This window comes from Carassius auratus, chromosome 22 (genome assembly GCF_003368295.1).
Source record: "Carassius auratus strain Wakin chromosome 22, ASM336829v1, whole genome shotgun sequence".
NCBI lineage: Eukaryota > Metazoa > Chordata > Actinopteri > Cypriniformes > Cyprinidae > Carassius > Carassius auratus.
The window spans coordinates 24,715,493-24,738,619 of record NC_039264.1 but is presented as its reverse complement, the minus strand read 5'-3'; the positions used below and the strand labels follow the sequence as shown (position 1 = coordinate 24,738,619).

General features: G+C 38.5%; 1 protein-coding gene across 3 annotated transcripts; it reads left to right on the top strand.

Moving 5' to 3' along the window:
• Nucleotides 1-506: 506 nt before the first annotated feature.
• LOC113040117 (uncharacterized protein KIAA1614-like) lies at nucleotides 507-20,991 on the top strand. 3 transcript variants are annotated; one of them, XM_026198383.1, is made up of 10 exons: nucleotides 507-763; nucleotides 4,569-5,471; nucleotides 6,886-6,955; nucleotides 9,033-9,173; nucleotides 10,869-12,043; nucleotides 13,117-13,264; nucleotides 16,496-16,754; nucleotides 16,928-17,052; nucleotides 18,950-19,122; nucleotides 19,202-20,991. In XM_026198383.1, exons 2-10 carry the CDS (start codon nucleotides 4,604-4,606, stop codon nucleotides 19,393-19,395), a joined length of 3,153 nt encoding a protein of 1,050 aa, XP_026054168.1. In that variant the 5' UTR covers nucleotides 507-763; nucleotides 4,569-4,603; the 3' UTR covers nucleotides 19,396-20,991. The 3 variants fall into 3 exon arrangements, with proteins under 3 accessions (XP_026054168.1, XP_026054167.1, XP_026054169.1); XM_026198382.1 differs by lacking the exon at nucleotides 507-763 and adding an exon at nucleotides 1,976-2,709; XM_026198384.1 differs by lacking the exon at nucleotides 507-763 and having other exon boundaries at nucleotides 4,848-4,957; nucleotides 5,062-5,471.
• Nucleotides 20,992-23,127: the final 2,136 nt, after the last annotated feature.

Here is a 23,127-nt window from a genome sequence, read left to right as displayed (position 1 = left end):
TGAAGATTTGCGTCAGCATCTGCAGTCGTCGTGTTCCTCAATCACACTACATTTGCCTAAGCCTTATCCAGCTCAGTGTCTTCCTAGTGACCTTTCCCACTGACAGCGTAGTGAATGAGGGTCAGAACCAAATGATAAGGAATTATCAGACCCTAAACCCCTCATTCATGAAGCCGATGGAGCAGGACTGCATTAGACCACTTCACATTTGCATTTACACTAGCAAACTGAATCACAAACCACTTTCAGATCCAGTTTAACATTCAGAGGGTCAAGGTTACAGTAATAATATGGTTCAAATAGTGGCACTTCTTTAGATGGACTCTTCAGAGAATGTGATCCTGTCCTGTAACCTGTAGACAGTGTCCACTTCCACTGCTGGGATCAGAGCAGGGCAGCTACAGCTGAGCTCGTTCAGTGCTGGTGAAAAAATAATCTCATCTGAGCCTCATTGACTCATACTGGGGAGGCTCGTGGGGGCCAGATTGAAGTGATTTACGCAACAATGTCTCGCCAGTGGTTGGCTGCTGGGGATTTTGTTTTGTCTTAATCTTTGGGCAGATTAACCGACCGAACCAATTGTGTGCCTCCACCGGGCTAATGTGTGGGGAGAACTTGTGAACTCAAAACAGAGCCCCTGCAAACTTCATCTAGACGAGAATATATTGCCCTGGAGGAAGTATGATCAAATGTTTTTTTCTTTGTTTGTTTTTTCCTGGATACTATGATGGTGAGCTATGCATTTGACATCAGTGACTGACAGGTAAGTGTCGATGAAGTTTACATTAGAGTTTGTGCTGTTAAATGAGTTTTTGTTTTTACAGTATTCTGTAGATCTGCAAAATGTTGAGTTTGTAATAGTTGTTAATCGTATATAAAACTACATAAAAAAGATACATACACAAATCATTCATATTCAAAATTTTTGAATGTATCAATTTTCTACATTTAAATTTTAAATTGTATACACACACATTATAATTATGATCATATATATATATATATATATATATATATATATATATATATATATATATAATGTAGCCTATTGATATTTCATAGTATTTATGTAATATACTTAAATTAACTTAAACTTCTATACTATAAATATGTTGTATAAACTATAAATATTTATTATTTATTGTCATATTATATACTAATACATTACAATTTTGAATTGTTTACATTTTACAATGATACAAAAATATTATAAAATAAAAAGTAATAACTTAATATATTTATTGTAAATATTTTTTAAATAAAAAAATGACTCATATAAAAAGATATACTCTATTTTTACTATATTATTTATTATTACATTATATATTCATTTGTAAATTAAAAAAATTCTATATTTATAGCGTACATATCTATATCTATGCACACACATATATTATACTGTTTATAATATTTGATTTCATATATATATGGTTTTATGTAATAATATATTTATAATATATAATGAGAATAATATCTATTTTATGTGAGTCATTTACATATTTGACATATTTTATATGCACACAATATTACATTAAAATAATTGTACATTTCAAAATGTCATTAAATGGATGGATGGATGGATGGATGGATGGATGGATGGATGGATAGATAGATAGATAGATAGATAGATAGATAGATAGATAGATAGATAGATAGATAGATAGATAGATAGATAGATAGATAGATAGATTAGTTGGTCTTGACTCTCTTCAGCATCCCTCCTCCTCTCTGCAGCTGTTTGATTAAAATGAAACCTATTTACAAGCAATGTGAGACTGTGACAGAACGTTTCAAAACTCGCTTAATGACTTCTGTTTAGAGCAGCAGCAATGGTTGTGAGCGTATCTGCTCATATAACAGTCCTCCTCCTCGCAGGGCTGGGTCAGTGTCAGAGGAATGCATGAAGAAGAAGAAGGACTATTCATTGTGTGTCCTGCAGTTTATGCGTGCTTGGACCCAACTCTGCATGAAGTTCAAGACCAAGCCCAGTGCTCTCTATTACAGCTGGCTGTGCTTCAGAAACTGACCTCAGATCAGGGATTCAAGAAAAATAACCACGTATATGTATAAGTCTAAGTGACGTCTGTTGGTAAAAAAATAAAAAATACAAATCAAACCAGACGCCAAAAGCTCTCACGACGTGACGTTAAATAGAATAATAATCACAAAGACGCGCGCGAATTAACAAAGGAAATTCCTTGGCAGCTGGAATATCATATGTGAACTTCCTCTCCTCTGCACTTCAGAATTCTTCCATCAATTTTTCACCCAAATTCTAGTTTAGAATTACGCCACTCCCACCCCCTCGGGGGCGGAGCTACGCGGGCCGCTCCACCAATAGGAACGTCTCACAGGTCAGTTTTTCTCAAAGGTGGTCACGACTTGTCTCTATAGCAACGTAGCGATCGTTCAGCAAGTGGTTGAGTTTCTGTAACGCGAGTGAACTGTAGCCAGACGCAGCTGTTTAGGAGTCCAAATCTGAAGTGGGAGTGTGCCGAGCACACTCGAGCTGACCAGAACAGCTGGAGGAAGAAAGAGAGAAGATTTGGGACGCTCAAAACTGAAAACAAAGCAGAAACTAGAGCAAGATGGGATTTGTCTGGCAACTTGTGTTTTTGCTGACTCGAATATGATTTTATAAATCTTGAAATGACTTTATAAGTGCGCATGTGGCTGCTGTGGAGAGCAAACAGCAGAGGGAAGAAGGAGGTAAGATGTTTTTTCTGTACTTCTGTCAGATTGACTGCTTTTGGGATCTTTTTAAAGTTGTTTGTCCAGCTTTCATGGCCAGCTGTGCGCGAGTCATTGCATCTTGTTGTGTTGAGCCATGCTTCTGTTAGCTCCAGTGTTAAATACAAGTCAGAGGAGAGAAGTGGCCCCCCGGATGAGTGTTGGTGACCCTGGGCCCCGTGTGTGTGTTTGGGGGTCACACCAGCAGCAGATGGGGTAGTAGTGATTTTAGGCTGAACTGTAGAAATCCACTGAGCTCAGTGTAAGACATGTCATGTAGGACTTTCACTTACTCGTTCCTCTGAAATGGTCTCATTTCCTGTGGTTTTCTCATCAACAACAGATTGCACTGGAATAAAAAGCATGCACATGGAAAGAATATAATGGAATATAATATAATAATGGAAATATAAGGATTTACAGGCCTGGAAAAGTCACATAAATGATCGATAATCATTGGGATTCCTGTAGTGAATACTTCTGAATACTATTTATTTGTACGCTTGACTCTGTGTTATTTAATTAGCTAGGAAGTGCCCTCTGTGAGCATATTTTTGTTCATTTATTTACTCTAAAAAGTCATGGAACAAAATCATGGAAACTTCTAAAGTGCTGGTTTTGAGCATAATTATTTTATTTATAAAAAAAAATAAGGAAGAAAATCATCATCATTTAAAATCATGTTAATGTTTTAAAAAGTGATTACAATTTTGGGGAATTTTTTTCTTTTTTGGTGTGTGTCCAGATGGAATAATGTCTGTTTATCCAAGCATAAAGTACCTGGAGCACCAGGAAGGTGTCCTAATTAAGAGAGGACTAATTAAATCAAATTCATCTTCCAGAAAACTCACTCGTTTGTGAACTTACCTCCGAGGAAACTTACTTTTCTATTCTTGTCTAAATAATGGCTGTCAGATGCTAAGTTTACAACATGACCCGACTGCACCGTAGTATAGTAATTAAAAGTTAAGAGCATTCAGATGTTAGTTTGATGTCATTGTGCTTTGTGAGACGATGACTGGAGGTTTAAAAGCAGGAAAGTGGTGTTAAGCCGAAAGCTAAAAGTGGAATAATGTGTCACCAAGCCCTACATTATTCTCAGAACAGGTTAGCGTGTTGTATCGGTTACTTGCGAAACTATTTGTTCTACATCAGTGGCGTTAGTAGTTAGTAGAGCATATAAAACTTATGTGTTACACTAAAATATTCATTATTACTTTCCCTCAGCCTTGGGAAGTTCCAGTTTCAATGCCACAATGACATACTAGCAGTTGTTTGTGACTAAAATACTTTTTTTTTTAGAATCTGTGGTCAAGTCCTGGACCAAAGCTGTTTGGAAAGAATGACAGATGCAAAAGTCTCCTTGTCAACAAAAATGTGATTTATCTAAAAATTCAGTGAAGGGAATGGCATGCTTTCCACTGGTCTGAGGACAGTTAAAACCTCTGTGGTTACTAATGGCATCAAAAAGACAGTTTAAAATGCCAAATACAGTATATCATGCTGTAAGTGATACTGCCTAATGAAGGCCTGTCTGCACACAAGTATTTCCCTCAATCCATGATAAATGTCACTTTAAAAATACGAAATCTATCACTAAGTTTTTACACCCAAGGAGTCTTATTTTTATTGCTGTCAAACGATTAATCGTGATTAATCGCATCCAAAATACGAGTTTTTGTTTATGTGTATGTGTGTGTATTGACATTTACATAATAAATATACACAGTGCACACAGATATATTATGTAAATGAAAACTTTTGTTTTGGATGCGATTAATCGTGATTAATCGTTACTAGTGAGTGAGACCTAACTTGTCTCTTTCCATCCCCTTTAGCCACCATAATGCTCCACTGACACTCTGATTCAATCATGGAGGTCGCGGTGACCTCTGAAGATACTGAACCACTGCCTGCTACCTCCCAAAACACTGACATCCACCTCAGGGAGCCAGAGGACGAGTGTCTTTCCTCCACCCCGTCCTCACCGTCTAATCAGCAAACTCAAGGCTCTGCTGTATCTGCGCTGCAGTCCAAGGTCAAGTCTCTCTCCGAGCGCAGAGTTGCCTGGAAAGAACCTAGAAATGAGAACCAGGACTTACGAGTGGTTCCCGGGACCTTCATCCTGGGATACGCCCTCACGGATGCTTGGGGCTCCAGCAGCAGCGATGAAGACGGGGAACCTCGCAAGCCCCTGATGTTCACTGCCGGAGATCCCAAGCCTCAGGTAGGATTTAAGTACGATCCCATTTCTTCAGAAAATTTGCTGGCAATTCCACGTGGCCTTGGAGAAGGAGCAAGCCTGGAGAACCTCTCGAACGATGCTTGCAGGGCTCAACACGATGCTTCTCCATCTGACAAACCATGGATGCCTCCAAAGTGTTTCTGGAGGTCCATGAGACCGGAGATGCCGGTTCTAAATGGGAACGTTCCTGTGGGGAAAGATGGACCAAATACAGGAACCATGGGACACAAAATGGGGCACAAGTTTCCAAGGGAACTGCAAAGGTCTGACAGCCTGGAGAGTCATCTACGCAGGTACAGTCACGTTGAGTTGGGACAGTGTGGACTCTGGCGGGCCGACAGCTTGGAAAGCATGTGCAGCAGTGGAAGCTCACCGTCCCTGGCCGAGAGGGTCGAGATGAACCGAGGTCTTCTCAAACAGATGCTACAGAAAGCCCAGAACAAAGACCATGTGCCAGGACAAAGGATAGAAGACCCGATACACAATGATGGTAGAGGTAATTACAGTGGATCAATGACATGGCATTTATATATATATATATATATATATATATATATATATATATATATATATATATATATATATATATATATATATACACACATACATGTATATATATATATAAGATGCCATTCAGACTTGCAATGCCTTTAACACACCTCTTCTATGATGAAAACGTTTAATGTTTCCGAATTATATTACATATGGATATTTTTTGGGGGATGTATGACTGTACTTAAATATAACAATGAAGAAAAAGTCTGTAAAAATATGAATAACTATTACATTAAAAAAAACGTAATTATTTATTCAATTTTTGTATTATTGAACACTTTTTCCACTAAATCACTTATTAATCACATTTTTCTTTTGTTTTTACAAAACATATTGACTCATTACGTAAATACAATAAATGAAAAAGGTTTGAAATTTTCATTTATGAAATTACAAAATAAATGAAAAAGCTCCAACCAACATGCAGAAATAAACCAAAGCATAAAACAGGAAGTGACATCACAGAGGACCCCTACAGAGCCTCATGACTGTGTGTAAACTCTTAAGTTGGACCTTTTTTTTTTTAAAGTAAGTCCAGGCTGTAAGATGTCAAGTGGTGTGACTCCAAAAAAAATAAAATAATTAACAATATTTATGAAAAATATATAATTTATAACGTAATAATAATTTTAAGTTGTTTTTATTGATTCATTATTTTATTCTTTCATTATTTGTATTATTTTAAATATTTTATTAGGGCCCAAGCACCGTGGAATTACTCAGTTTATTATTATTTATTTTTATTTTGTATAACAAATAATCTTGATTAAGATGTGTGAGTTATTAATTGTTATTGGATATGGACACCACATGATTTATATGAATTACATTAAAAAAACAGCTCTTAAAAAAAAAACATGTAAACATGAATAACTATATTTATATATATTAGTTGAGATGTAATTGTCATTGTAATAAAGCGTAGCAGCGCTAATCCGGAGTTATCAGACAGGTGTTAAATGCCATTAGCACATGTCTGATGAGATGACATTGTCTCCTTTAGCACGTTTATGGATTACACGCAATGATCACACATGACCTCCCTAATGAAGCAGAGGTCATATAGACGAGAGAGCTGGATAATCCAGATATGAGGGGACAGAGGGATAAGAATGAGAATTACACTGATGAAAAACAACTCCGACTAACAGTGATAAAGGCTAGGAGATGGGAAAACAGAGACAGTGTGATGTTCCCCACTTTTGAAGCTCCAGATTTGACTCAAACATGATGGCCTTGTCAAGTGAGATAAACAGCTGGCTTTTAGCTGTCAGGCAAACACAGTTCTATATTAAGTCAGTATTAATTAGGGAGATCATAAGCCGTGTAATCTGTCTTTGTGTCTGTTTTTTTAGGTATCTGTGGCCTGAATGAGAGTGATTGGGATTCTGGGATTTCTCTCCAAGGAAGTGAACACAGCCAAAAGTGAGCAGCACAGACTGATGCTCTCATGTTACACGCAGCATGTGTATCGAGCTTCTCATGTCTCATTTCAGCTTCCTGAGACTCTCAGAAGTAGTGTTCCTTAATTCCTCCTAAAAAAAAAAATAATAACTTCATGAACGTTGAACATACAAAAAAAGTGTAATGTGAGCTCTGGAGAAAACAGCTGCTGATGCTTTTCATAAGCTGAGGAACGAGATCATATCATCGGCTCTTCCTGCCGCTCCTTTAAACTCCACCTAAGAGCTGAATAACAAAGGAAATCGCTCAGCTTTTTTCTCCGGACTAATAAAGATGCCACAAATTCTTAAAAGAAAAAACCAGACAAATGGGTCTTTGTCAGATATATGTGTGTGTCTTTAAGAACATTAGGAAAAACTGTACATTAACAGTATAATCGTGATATTTATGTAGATTTGTTTTTAAAATGTGTTCTATAAAAACGATATAAAACACATTTAAATGATGATGAACTGAGGCATGAAATCATGTTTGATAATAAACATAATTTTTATTATTATTATAATTTTTTTACATTACATCTGATTTATGATGGTTTCCATAAACCCTTTTATGGTTTACACCCCCCCCCCCAGTTAGCATGCTTGATGTATTAAGTAAAAAAAATTTTTTTTAATCCTAATAAATAAATAAATAAACAAAGATAAATAACTAGTCTATCCATATTTTTAGTCTGAGACAGACAACTAAATTGGATACTAATTTGAAGAAAGAAATGTGATTTTCTTTGGTATTATTTTACATAATTTTGTTACATTATACACTAAATATAGTTAACGTTGAAAGATAATAATGCCAAGTTCAATTGTCTCTGATTTCTATCAGTGGTAAGTCCTGCAGTATAGCGTTTCCTGATAATGACTTGTGCATTCGTATTTATGATGATTTCATAAGCATTTGTATGGGTTCATTTTTTCATAAATTAGTGTACTTGGTGAATATCGTTTTAATAATCCAAAAAATCATAAAACACAAAAAATAAATAAATAGTATATCTATATTTTTACTTAAAATAGTGAATTAGTGTCAGACAGGCGACAAATTGTCTTCTAATTTGAAAAAAACAATATTAATTTTAAAATTATTTAAGTTTTTTGTAAGCACACACTAAACACAGTTAAAGTTATGTAGTAATGAGACTTAGTTCAGCTGCCTGTGATTTCCCTAATCATGCCTTCTGAATTATTATGATTTCAAAAGCATTTTTATGGATTTATTTTTACATAAATGAATGTACTAGGTCTATTTAGTTTTAAAAATCCAAAGAAAAGATATATGAACAAAACTAGAGGCTTTTAAGAACTATAAAGAACTATTATATCCATATTTTTACTTAAAAATAATTTGTGAATTAGTGTCCGACAACAACATTTGCTACTCAAAAAAAATATTACAATTAATTTTAATATTTCTAATTCATTTCATGGTTTTATTTTACATAAATGAGTATATCGGTTTCGCAAATTCATGATGTATTTAGTTTTGAGTTTAATTAAAGATAATTTAATTAGGCAAACAAAAAAAATATTACACAGTAGCTATATCCATGTTTTTGCTTGGATTCAAAATAAATATGTGAATTAGCGTCAGTAACAAACTTGGCTGAAAGTTTCATGAAAAACAAATATATATCCATTTTTTAATTATTATTAAGAATATTTTACATTACACACTCAACAGACTTAAATTTATTACATATTAAACTAAGGGTTCTTTGAATAATATCAGTACTTTTAAATAGAAGTATAGCAGTTCCTGATAATAACTCACACATTCTGATTTATTCTGATTTCGTAAGGACTTTTATGTCTTGGTATCACCGTATTCCTGTTTTAGAGTAATATTCAAGCCTTTGATCATGTAAACATATGCATAAGTCCATCTAGTGCATCATAATCAGGTACAAACCCCACACACACTCAGCGTCCGTCAGCTTAATTAGTGATGACGGCCTGCTCCACTTAATCCCCACACTGCACAGGAGCTGACGTGTTTCTTTCTCTGTCTCTCTCTCTGTCTCTCTCTGGCCGGCCCACAGGGCCTTTGTGTCGGGCGACGACCTTCCGCTGAGCCCTCGCCACGAGCAGGCCAAACGACTGCTGGAGAGAGCGCGTATGAAGGCCCGGTCCAACCCTCTCAAAGCCGACCACACCATCCTACCCGTCCAGAGGGACAACCCGTAAGTTTTCCAGCTCTCTTTCTCTCTAGGCCTTGGCTTGTTGGGGTTTCGGCTGGTGGGGGAGGTTGGGGTTTTGAGGCTTAGGCACCATGGGAAGGGAGGGTGACTATACACGACTCTTTTCATATCAAAACAAGGAAGCCTTCGTCCTGCTCACTCTTGAGGATTTGTGTTGGGGGTGTAGATCTTAAACTGTATTATCAGGTGCTGGACTGAATAGTCTTTAGAATAGTTTGGAGACAGGCAGATCATAAAAGGGAAGGGGGGAAGTGTTTGTCAAATCTCTTTTCAGAAGCAACAGGTGCTGTTTTCTGTTTCAGTCTGGCATATTATATAAAGACATGAAATAAGGTTGTAACTTCTATGTATTTGTATGAAAATGATATACAAGTATTGTAGAATAAGTCTAGTATCAAAGAAAAGAAAGATACACATTCAGTGCTAGCTGTGAAACAGCAGGAAGCTAATGGTAGTCTGAATTTAAACGTCCTCCTCCAAACTCTTCTGTTATATAAGACTACCTGAATTAGTTTACAATGTGTACACGCGGCCGGTGGCTCTAAATCCCACTTCCCCGTCCAGTGCTCTGTTCTCTACCTCAGCACTTTCACACAAAGACAGATGGGCGAGCCGCCCCAAACGCCTGTCTCCTTGTTTGGTATGAAGACAAGCGGCGTGCATTGCATGGCAGCATCCGGAACAGATTAGGGCAATTGAAAATGTCACAACAAAACCTGACACACACTGAGAACAGAGATGGTTTATATATATATATATATATATATATATATATATATATATATATATGTATATATAATATACAAATATATATATATATATGAATGCTAAAAGTGATATTTAAAAATTAAATTAATAAAAGTAATAGTTAATAAAAAATGTATCAATAAAAATACTTTTCATGAATTTGTGTACTTTTTTTGGATTTAGTTTTTAAATTAAATTAAATTAAATTAAATTAAATTAAATTAAATTAAATTAAATTAAATTAAATTAAATTAAATTAAATTAAATTAAATTAAATTAAATGTTCTGGCTCAGATAAAAAACTGAATAAATGAGTGAATTAGTGACTGACAGATTAAAATTCTCCCTTTTTATTTAATGGGTGCTTCTCTGAGCCGTGGCGCTCTGCTACACCTGTCATGTCTGCCAGCTGTTAATTTCCTTCTCCCTAATTCCCTCCCTGCTTCTCCCTTTTGGGGAAAACAGCTCAGTGATGTTGAGCACACTGCTGTCAGCTTGCTCTGGTTAAACTTAACACTTAACTGCCTCTCTTGAGATCGAATGTTTAAGACAAACTCGCAGCTGTAAAGTCCCATAGGTTTCAGAAGAGTAATGGGCATAAAACTCCAGGTGCACTTTAATACACCTGTAGATTACGATCCCTGCACTTGAAGCAAGCAGGGGTTATTTAAAGGTACTAGTTTTGGTTTTACACAAGCTCATGTTTAACAAAATCGAAATGCTTGGCATACTAAAAACAACCTTTCTTAAAGGAGTAAAGAAGCATGTCAGGAATGTGCACAGAGGAGCCAAAGAAGAAGGGAATTTTCCTCAGGAATTTGTCCATGTCTTCATGCTGAGAGATAGTCTGCCAGTTGCTTTGGCATGCATCCGTTTCTAACTAAGTGCTCAGGAATGCAACTCATTTCATATATGTGCATGTGTGTACAGGGAGCTGTTGTCCTGGGTTGGTGTACCCTTACACCAGGCTCCTCTTGCGGGGAAGGAGGGCGTGGCGGTGGTCTCTGGAAACCTTAGTGACTCCTCCAGCGGCGACTCGGCAGGTGGAACCCGCCGGAGACTCGGACAGTCCCCAACCCGTGTGCGTTTCGAAGACGAATCAGAGAAGGAAGCTGAGGTGCGCTACCTGGAGCGGCTACGCCAGCGGCGCAGGGCTGGGGAAAGAGCGCAGGGGCTGCTGGTGTCCAAACCCACCTTGTCGTCTTACATCAATGGACAGGAAGAGACAGGACATGGCTCGAATGATTCAATATTCTGGAAGCCAAAAGCCAAGAAGAGTTTGTTGAATGGCAAAGAAACAGCAAACAGGCAGTGCAACTCTTGCGGGACCTTTCTAAATAAACCTCACGGGCCTAGCTTGAACTCAAATACTCTGTCTTTACCTAATGGGGAAGTCGAAGGGAAGAAGATACCATGTTGGGTTGCTCCCACCCTTCCCAACCGGCTTGTCCGGATCGAACAGATTAAGGAGACGTACATTGGGACGAGTCCCGCTATCGTCCACAGCGATGGAACGCACTGCATTCCTGCGGATAACGTGAGCGGTAGAGGCACATTCCAGAAGCTAAAGAAGAAGGTCCGGAAACAAGAGAGCAAGCAGGAACCCTTGTACGTCAATGGCCTGAGGGCTCCAACACCCCCGGACTGCAACAGTGGAACTCAAATGAGCCTTTCGAATGGACTAGTATTGCCACTCAACCCCTATGCCATGGATCCCCCTGGACAGAGAATCCCAGCCGGGTGCTGCCCCACATCCACCAAGGGAACTATAGCACCTCCATTGCCGCCCAAAGGAGAACCATCAATGTCCCTGCTTCCTCAGCCAACCCCTCCGCCTCTCCAACCGAAAAAATCAGCCCTAAAATCCAGCTCAAAGAACCGCTCTAATGGTCAGCGGACCGTCACACTCATGTCTTCCCCGGAGTACCACCTGGACTCCACAGAGGCAGGGGGCGCTGTGGAGAGCTATCTTCAGGAACAGGCTTCCTCTGGACTGGGTTACTGGGAGGACAGATCTGCAGGGGTCACCCCTGTACCCATACTCAGGACGAGCCCAGTTCTGTGTGCTCGAAACTCACCCATACGAGGGGAAGAAAGGCTAACAGGTTAGTTTAACTACAATGGCTAATAGTAATTGAGCTATCGGTAAGCCCCGCCCCCCTTAGTTAGTGTTCAGTCCAACGGAGCTGCTCACTCTTACAGTCACAGCTTTTAAGTATGAAAACCTTGTCATAAAGTCTTTTTGAACAATTTTGGACACATAAGGGCCACCACTCAAATGGGAATTAAATATGCCATGGATAGATTTTCAAATAAATATGGTGGGTAACTTTTAAGTCCAACATACCATCCAGCCTGGATGTTTCTAGCAAGCCTAAAAGACCTTGATTGGCTGGTTCAAGTGTGTTTAAGTAGGGTTAAAGCTAAACTCTGCAGGAGCAGAATTAGACACCCCCTGAGACAATCCCCCAAAACAAACACTGTTAAGTGCATAGATTGAGCACATTGGTGATTGCCTGAAAACCCTTCTGGTGACTAGCACTCAGCTTTAGTCACTTAGCAAAAAAGGAGTTTGCCTTGACAATGAACAATGGCATAAAGTCTGCAATTTGTAAAGCACTAGCTGCTGTTGTGTACCACAAGTGTCCAACCTAATAGAACTTTCCCTTTTTTAATACATAGTTGAGCACACTGCAAAGGACAAAGCTAATATTTAGCACTGTGAAGGTTAGATTTCAATCGCACGCTTACCTAATCTAATCTAAAAAAATGAATCAAAGCTTTTCCCAGAATCAAGCCGCACTTCCAGGTAGACCTCTGAGCCCTGCTCCAGTCAGCAAGGTGACACCTCTGGGTGAGCACATGTGCGTTTCTCTTCACTGCGTTCCTGTCCCACTGGGGATTGTCCAGATCAGCAGATCCACACTGTCCTGTCGGAGTAATCCCACAGTGGGCCGGTCGCTAGTGCGATCAGCAGCTACTCTCTCTCCTTTCTCCTTCAACAGTTTTCCATCCTGTGTGACGCTACTTGGAAAAGCATTTTCTCACTTGCTTTTCAGCTACATAATGTTATATTGTTAACATATTAACATATTCAGTTTACACCTTATCAAGATTCATCTTCAGTTTCATCTATTATCCTATAATACGCACAGCCATGCTTTCTATTCTTCGCTAGATGTGGACCAGCAGCAGAGTACGGGACAGCTGGGATCTGATGCAGCATCCAGCAGTGCTGAATCAACCCAGGCTTGTCTCAATGACGGACACATCAGAGGACCAATCAGACCAGTGCATCACAGGGCAACTAGCCCAAACTTCTCACAGTGAGTAAAGAGGGAAAGAAAGAGAGGGTGGAAATAATGAATATGCTATGTTCGTACTAGGGCTGGCACGGTTCGCTGAAAAAAATCTGAACCGTTCGGTTCACCCCACACGGTTCGGCACGCGCTGGGACAGCGGTTCAACGTAAATCTGACAAAGCATCTGTTTGGTTTGCTGGTTTGCTATAAATATCACGTAAAACAAACTGGGTTCAACTAATATGTGTTTCTGCTGATGGATGCGCATTCTGGATTCCCAGACATTACAACAATAGCGATGAGAAAAAAAAATTAAAAAAACATTCACTCTTGATCAATGTGAATTAGGGGAGACCGGGGATGGTTGTAACACGGGGAGAGTTGTAACACTACCAATTCCATGAATCAGGGGCAAGATAGGAGTCATGTGACAATTTCAGTTTAATCAGGCTTCCTTTACAATCCCACATGGAGGTTTTTCAGTCTGTGTTGCTATCTCTCCTTAAGCTACAGCAGAAAATCTAATTCTGAGGTCAGAAAGTAAAAAAAATTAACAAGATAATATTTTGTTTAGTACTTCTACCGTTGTAGATAATGTTGTATGAGTTATATCAGGTCAAACTGTAGTTTCTCTAGTAAAGAATGGTGTATCAACCTTCTGCCAATTTCAAAGCACCATGCTAATACAGCTTGCTAAACAATGGGTGACAGTGAAGGGGTAGGTTGTAACACGTGTTTTGAAAGTGTTACAACCATCCCCTTACATACAACCAAGAACATTTTTGTGATTTTAACAATTCTACAGAATTACTAGAACTTGTGACTGGTAAAGAATGCATTTCATTTGTTCATTCTCTGGAGTGGGGATAAACATACGTCTGTTAATTTGCTCACACACACACACAAACACACACACACACATTTTGTGAAAAGTGGGGACATCCCATAGGCGTAATGGTTTTTATACTGTACAAACTGTATATTCTATGGCCCTTCACCAACCCTACACCTAACCCTAAGCCTCACAGGAAACTTTGAGCATTTTTACTTTCTCAAAAAAACTCTTTCTGTGTGATTTATAAGTGTTTTAAAAAATGGGGACATGGGTTATGTCCTCATAAGTCACCCTCTCCTTGTAATACCTGTGTCATACCCATATCATTTATACAGAGTTGTGTCCTGATATGACACAAAAACAAGAACACACACACACACACACACACATGAATGTGCACGTACAGACATACACACACACAAAGGCACACATGCACAAAAACACACAATATGCTCATACACTCCCCATATTCACACATATTTATTGTTGCAGTCATTCATTTAAAATAAAACTGTTTTTGTGTCAAATCACTTGGAGTACCCTTAGTTTTTGTATATTTTGTCTACCTGTTACAACTTACCCCAGTATGTGTTACAACCTACCCCAGTAGTGGGGTAGGTTGTAACAAAGGACCACCTTGTATTTGTCATCATCTCACAAAGTCTGTGATATAGTTGAATACATTTAAATTGTTGCCATTTGTAGTATAAACATGTGGGTACTTTGCCTAGAAATTTTAGACTTGTAGCCAAAAGAAAAAGGTAATTTTAGGCGTTGAAGAAAAAAGTGTTACAACCATCCCCGGTCTCCTACTGCTGGAATATGAGCTGTCATTTATTACGTCACCACCCGGGTGCTGATAGCGCGCGCGCACAGATGAGACCTGAACATCACACGTTAATATGTGTTTAAACTAAACTCATTTAAGCGTTGTCAGTTTAAACATTTAATAGCCAAAGGACACGAGCTCGCGCGCGCAGTGAGAAGATTAGTGCATGCGCGCAAACCCGCGCCTCGGAACGCGCGAAAATATTAGCTCTCTCTTACGTATTGTGTTTAAATGGACAAATTCACACAAAAATTATGTCAAAATGCCCGTCTTGGTAAGTATCCTACAGCGGACATAGCCGGCTGAACGCAGGCCACTGTATCAGTGCATTCTCTTAAAGTGACAGTCTTTATATTAATCGAACCGCAACAACAAAGAAATCACTCACTGCTCTTGATTAAAACGCTTTTGTAACTCTAATAAAGATTAATCTTTAATTTATACAGTCCAATATGCAATACTGTTTTACATTTGATTACTTTATTCAATTTATGTACTTAAAAACTTATGCTAGACCCACCTAAACTGAAAATCACTGTTTATTGTTTGTATCTTTACTCTATTATATTTATTTGTGCTGTTGCTTGTAGTTGGATAAAATATTCTTCTTTTTTTTCCATAAACATAGGAAATACTGAACTATACCGAAAACTGTGACTCTAAAACCTTGAAACAAACCGAACCGTGAAAAAGTTGAACCGTGCCACCCCTAGTTCATACCCATATCTACCGTATTCTCCCTTTTTTTGGTAAGCACTTAAACAAACCAGATCCTGTACTAAAATGTACAATCCTTTCTCTGAAGAATGTAATTAACGGGGGCCACAATTATAAGGATTGGTTTGGCTCTTAAGACTCAAAGTAGGTCAGAGGAGATGTGGGCCAGGCTTCCTTATGACTACATGATTGTCTACTACAACACTGACACCTACTGACTGAGAATCAGAATTGCATTAACATTTTTACAGACCTCACAAAATCAAAATTGCTGTAATATATATATATAGAGAGAGAGAGAGAGAGAGAGAGAGAGAGAGAGAGAGAGAGAGTATGGTCAAACGATTAATCACATCCAAAATAAAAGTTTTTTTTTTTACATAATATATGTGTGTACTGTGTATATTTATTATGTATATATAAATACAAACACTTGCATGTATATATTTAAGACAAATCTGTTGTTCATATATTAAATGTATTTATATATAATATAAAATATAAATACATAAATGTAAATACATATAAATATTTTCAAAATATTCTGAATGTATATATATATATATATATATATATATATATATATATATATATATATAAAATAAATAAACAAAGCACACATACATATATTCTGTAAACAAAAACTTTTATTTTGGATGCGATTAATAGTTTGACAGCATCACAAAATCTAAATTGTGCCATGAAATAAAATTAATGAAATGACAAAAAAATTAAAAATAAACTGCTAAAGTACATCAAAAAGGTTTAATTATTAAAAGTATTATTTATTTATTTAGCCATGTTATATTGTCAATGTGGAGATTAAAATAGCAAAGAAAAGGCCCTGAAATAACCTGAAAATAATGTTTTTCAGAGCGGGGACGGATGCAGAGCAGCGAGAGGGTCGACCCAAACTCTCCCTGCGGCGGTTCTTCTCCGCCATGGGGCTGAACAGCGTGGGGTTGCTGGGAAAAGGACGATCCAACAGCATGGATCAGCTCAGCCTGCACCCCAAACCAAACTCAAACCTGAACCAAAACCCTCGGCCGACTTCCCCCTCCACCTCCCCCAGCCCCACACACAGACACCACCACCAGCTGAAGAAAGCCCCCTCGCTGCAGACTCTACGGCTGGTTAGCATCTATAAAATAAATCCTTCAGACGTCTCTCAAAACACATCTAGATTTCATGAATCTTATGAATGGGTATTAAGTGCAATCAGAGAGATACAGTAGATTACATGGATGTGTCAGTATGGTATTTTTTATTTTATATCAGCACTGACTGTGCCATTTCTCACCACTAGGGTTCTCCATTTCTCCAGCTGAGAAGATCTTCATCCGCTCAAAACCTACAAATCCCCAGAAAGAAAACAGACCGTTCCTCTGCATACACTCCAGGAGAACAGCCCTGTAGTCCAGTATTAACCAGGTACAGCAATTACTCCAAACTATATATACACACATACACACTCACATGCATTTACAGCAAATATCAGAAATGTTATGACTATTGTAAATATTATAAAAGTAAATGCATATATAATATATATTAATGTATTTACTTATATAATAAGTATTATTGTCATGGATTTTTTAAACGTTCACATTTTTATAAATACCATAATTTGAGTCATGAATATTGTTTTTAATGCTATATTATATATAACAAAAATATGCTATAAAATATACTTTATAAGCATCCTGCCTGCTTTTCTTGTCTTGTCATTGACTTATGTCAAAATAAACGGTACACAGTGCACAGCCCTTGATCTCAATAAATCAGTTTATTTGTAACCTTTCGGTGTTATGAAGGATGGCAGCTGGAAGCATGGCCTGCTCTGCGGAGCATGCATCGTGTTCCTGTAATGCTCAGACAGCTGTCGTGTTGTGCAACAGGATAAGTATTTTCCATTGACTAGGTCAGCAGCAGCAAGAAAAAGAGGGAGAGAGGGAGGGAGGAAGGGAAGATAAAAATAGAGGGGTGTGTGTCTGCCAAAGAAAGACATGCAGGGAATGATCACCCGTCTACATGCTGCTGCTGCTGCTATATTCAGCTTCTTGCGTGTGTTATTAGATGCTGTCTTTGTAAGTGTGTGTGTTTGGGTTGTTCACAGTGCCAGATAGTGTGTTTGTCGCCGGCGTTGTGATTCAATAGTGTGTGTGTGTGTGTGTGAGTGTGTGTGTGTCTGAGTGAAGGAGGGATAGCCAGAGAGGAATTCCAGCCCCAGTGACTGGAGACAAGCTGCAGCTTGCATCATCTTTCTCCAGAGCCAGTAAGAAAGCAGCGAGCCGCTACAGAGACGGACTGTTATTGGCTGCTCGCTTGGATCTGACAGAGAGAGAGGGAGATAAAAATACCAGCTGAAATACAAGGAGCAAACCCTGCGATACGTCTGGGGACTATTGTTATCTGACTGGCTTCCATGGACAAAAATTCACAGTTGAAAAACACAATTCTGTAATATTAATTAACTATTATATTATTTAATATTATATTATATTTTTTCATGTCATAAGGCCCTTTTATAGTATAATATAATAATATGACAGTGCCTTGTGATATTTATTTTTAGAGATTTATTTATTTTGGACATGGTTTATTTATAAAAATGTATTAATCTTGTTTATTTAACCTTCACAGGTTAAGATATGTTTCTATACAAAATAGATATTACATTTTATTATATTGTATTATATGTTCTGTCTGTTTACACAGTACTCTAAAAAAATTATATTAATATTATATTAATGTATAAGATAAATACGTATACACTAACATTTCAAATGTATTATATATATATATATATATATATATATATATATATATATATAATATAATATAATATAGTATAATTAGAATTAAAAATATAATGATATATTGATATTTTAAAATATGTCATAACTTTTATAACAAATATAAAATGACCTGAGGCTGTCTGTTTACACAATACTATTCAAAAATGAGATCTTATTATATTATAAAAAATAATTATTTGTGTGGTAGTGTGTGTGTGTGTGTGTGTATCTAATATAACATTTTAATGTATTAAATTATTTATAAATATATGATTATAATTAAAAGCAAATATTTAAATATCATTTAATAACAAATCACACAATACTTATTAGAAATGGCATAGCAACATATTGAAAAGATAACATATTGAATTTTTCAACAGCTTTGGCCTAGTGGTTTCACATTTTTCTAAGAAAATGTAAAATAAAATAGAACTGACATAATTCAATATAATACAGTCAGTCACCCACCATATAATCTGGCGCTAAAATTTGTAGTCTTTTTAAGTAGATAAATCTGTGTGTTTTAGGGGTCTTCAGCGAGCCTTGAGTGTAGAGGACGTGGGACGGCCCAGTGCGGTGCGTCCGGTGGGACGTGTGGCCCAGGCCTTCCCTGACGGCACCATCCTGCTGGAGCTCTCCAGACCCCCCAACGGCCCCTTCGGCTTTCTCATCTCACGAGGAAAAGGCAGGCCGGACTCAGGTGAGGGACCTTCCGCTCTTGTTTTCATACACTTGTGACTTAGTCGGAAAGTTTAAGACTAACCAGCGTTATGTTTAAGGGGTGTACATTGAAGAAATGGGCGACAGCAATATGGAGAAGCTCTACACAGGGCTGCTCGGGGTCGGAGACGAGATCTTAGAGGTGAATGGTGAGAAGGTGGCAGGACTCAGTCTGGACCTGGTGACACGTTTAATGACTCAAAACAGCACAGCTTCAATCCGTGTACTAAGACACAGACGCCTGCAGCGCTAACTCAAGACAAGACTGTACCAGAACCACATTTTGTTGCAGTCACATAAACAAGAACATCAGAAATGTCAGGGACGGGTTCGTGTAATCGGCAGTATTATGTTTAACTGACCCATGCAATGATCACTCATCAGTCCCTATTTAGAGATAGCAAATGAATTTTTTTATAAATTTTGTTACAATCCAGTTTAATTTTTTGGGTGAATTCATCCCTGTAACCACTGTTATGTCTAAAGGCCTGTTCAGACCAAAAGCAATAATAATAATCATTCTACAGTTATGAAAATAGCAGAGTCCACAACTATAATGATAAAGACACAGAGGAACAGTATTGTTGGAATCACTTTCCAGTTGAGGAGTGACAAAAACACTGGCAGCCAATCAGAATCCATCCTGCTTTAAATAGTGTGAGAATTTAAATCGGACGATGACAAAACTGCAGTGAACGTTTATAATAAACAGCATGTTATTGCGCGTTGCAGTGGATGCAGTATAGTTAAGTCATAACAACTCTGGGAGAGTTTAGCACGGTAATATACATGGCTAGGTTAATGTGTTAATAGATCTGCTACTCTACCGTGACTTGCTACTGTCAATACATGCACAGACAGCTGTGAGCATGTAGGAAATATCACCGCTGCTCATATAACATACATGTAATAACCCCCTTAAATAACATGCATAACATTAACCCATAGCTGATCTATATAGGTGGAGCTGGGGGAGGTGGAGGGTTTCTGAAGCGTGTAGCGACTGCTACAACAAGCACTAGCCGAGTATTTGAATGTTGAGCAGCAAACTCATTGGCTGCTGGTACGAAAAAAATCTGTAAACACTGTAGTTATTGTTTTGGTCCGAATGGGCTTTAGTTTACAGTGGTACCTTGAAAAAACACGCTATTGAAGGTGTGGTCACATTATTGAACTTTCTGAGAAAAACAGGCACATTGTCCATTGTAAAGAGCGCAGAAGAAAAGTCCAGCTCAAACAGAAATCACTTTTAAACCAGTCAACTTTCCATTGGTTCGTGTGGAGAATTCACGTGACCAACTTGGACATGAGCAAAATCTACGTGGGAACTTTTTTTTGCCCTCATGCGACACAGTTGTAGTGCAATCAAGGACAAGGATATTTCATTTACTGAAAGTTCAATTGCAATGATGGATAGTCTAAATGTGTTTGGCAAAAAGAACAATGAACATGATGTTTATCTATCTTCTGAATATTCTGTTTCATCCAATTCCTCCATTGCTTTGGCATTGGGTTCTAACACGAAACCTTCTCCATGCTGCTGACGAGTAAACAGATCTGTATCGTACACGGTCAAAAGAGGTTTATATACTCTCTTAGAATGGCTCGGTGCACACGCTGCAGTCGCATTGATCATCAGCTCTAAATGCTCTTTAGTAAATGGTTTGGATATTTCTCCATGAGCCAGCACATCGTTCTGCCTCTACAGTGCAGTCCGACACCATTAGCGTGCTCTCCTGAAGGATACCAGTATTATGGTACGTGCAACGCAAAAAGCTACCAACCTAATGTATTTTGTTACATTTATTTATACGTGTTCCTATGAAATAAATCAACTGGCTTTTGAGAGATGGCTTGTTTTATGTTTTCTTCATATATTGTTAGTATTTTAGTAGGAAAGGGAATACAGTGTGTTGTTCATCAACATTATGCTATAAATTGGGTGGAGTCAGAATAACTTACACTGAGCACGGAAAGTGAGGAACAAACTGACCTCTGCTTCATTACAGTTTGCACATATTTTTTTGTCACATATTCTTCCTTCAAAACAGCCAGTCAAAGAGTCGCGTGATAACGTGCGTCATCACTTCGACACGGCATTAGATCTGGCTTTTGTTCACACAGTGCTCGTCCCGGGTCAAACCCGGCAATGTTACTAGGTCCCCGACCTGGGTTCAATGCCGGAATCAATCCTGGGACGTGGTTGCTTTCACAAAGAAGGCGACCCGGCAATGTTCCGGCAATATGCCGGGTCCGACGTGCAGTGTGAAAGGGGCTTCAGCTAGGTATGGTAACCCAAACCCAGAATTCATGCTCTGCATTTAACCCATCCAAAGTGCACACACACACAGCACTGAACACACACATAGTGAACACACATCTAAAGCAGTGGGCTGCCATTTATGCTGCGGCGCCCGGGGAAGCAGTTGGGGGTTTGGTAGTCTCGCATAGCCAGACCTTCAGACTGACGGCTGTCTGGAATCTATGGCAGCTTTCATTGGCTAAGCCCCGCCTATGAGGCCATTTGAACGACACATCAAACAACCAATCACAGTTTGTTTCGTTCAGCATCACGTTTCAGGGCATGGAAATGTCGCCACCGGTGTGTAAAACTCTCAGACGTATTTGAAAGATTCTATGCTGCGAACTTTTAATATTTGAGATACTTTCAGATATCCAGTGTTTAGTTGTTCCTGATAAGCGCTCATAATCACAGTCTTTCGTGAGGGGTTCGGCGCCACAGTGTAAACATGCGCTAAAATTTTGCATTTAACAACTGCCCTCACATCTCACACTGAAATGTAATTATAACATTAAAATATTTTATACAAAAATTTATTGCGTTTTTTACTCTACTGCCCCGTATTGTGCTTTTAAATACACGTTTTGTGACAGAAAAAGATTATACATCCTACTGCGCTGCTTTTCCATTTCACACACACACATACACACATATATATATATATAATTTCACTACTCATGTTTCACTTTTTTAACACAAATATATGAGCTGTGGAAATGGCCTCTAAAGCCCCTTTCACACTGCACGTCGGACCCGGCATATTGCTGGGTTGCCTTCTGTGTGAAAGCAACCACGTCCTGGGATTGATTCCGGCATTGAAACCGGGTCGGGGACCTAGTAACATTGCCGGGTTCGACCCGGGACGAGCGCTGTGTGAACAGCAGATCTAATGCCATGTTGTAGTGATGACGCGCGTTATCGCACGACTCTTTGACTGGCTGTTTTGAAGGAAGATCAATGTTCCCATCAAAAAATTATGTGCAAACTGTAATGAAGCAGAGATCAGTTAGTTCCTCACTTTCCGCGCTGACGCCGAGATCGTTCACTTGCTTCAGTGAAAGTATAACGTGCCTAGAGTTTTCGACTCGTACATTACACGTCACGCCCTGATGTCACGTGTCGTTACAGGATCTTTACGGGTTGTGTGTGAAAGCACGCACGTATCCCATAGACAGTAAAAGAAATGGACACAGCGACCCCATTGGAACTCAATTGAGACAAGTGAAGCCCATTTTTAGCTATTTTTTTGCACTTCCGTTTCTGACGCGCAGACTCAAACTAAGCCTGATGGCGTCAGCAACCTGTCTGCCAGATGTAAATCTTCTAGTAGCTGTGCGTGCAAACTGCCATCGTTAATCTTGCAGAAACGGCGATCTTGAGCGGGGAGTTCTTTGGCATGAGTGAGCAGGAGTAAGTATTCTGATTAATAATCTCACTTGACTTTTTATACCTCCACGTCCCCCTGATAGCCTCATAGACAGTAAAAGATTGCCTGCGAGCTTCTCCTCGTGTCCATATGGTAATTTCTCTACTGCGCGACAGAGAGTCGCTGGTTAAGACGCAATCGTTAGCCTATTTTTTACAAAAACTGCTTCTACGGGAACATAAAGTAAGATACAAGGTAATGGAGCCTTTTATACATTTTCATGTTTCTTTAGAAATAATTAATGGACAAATGGAGTC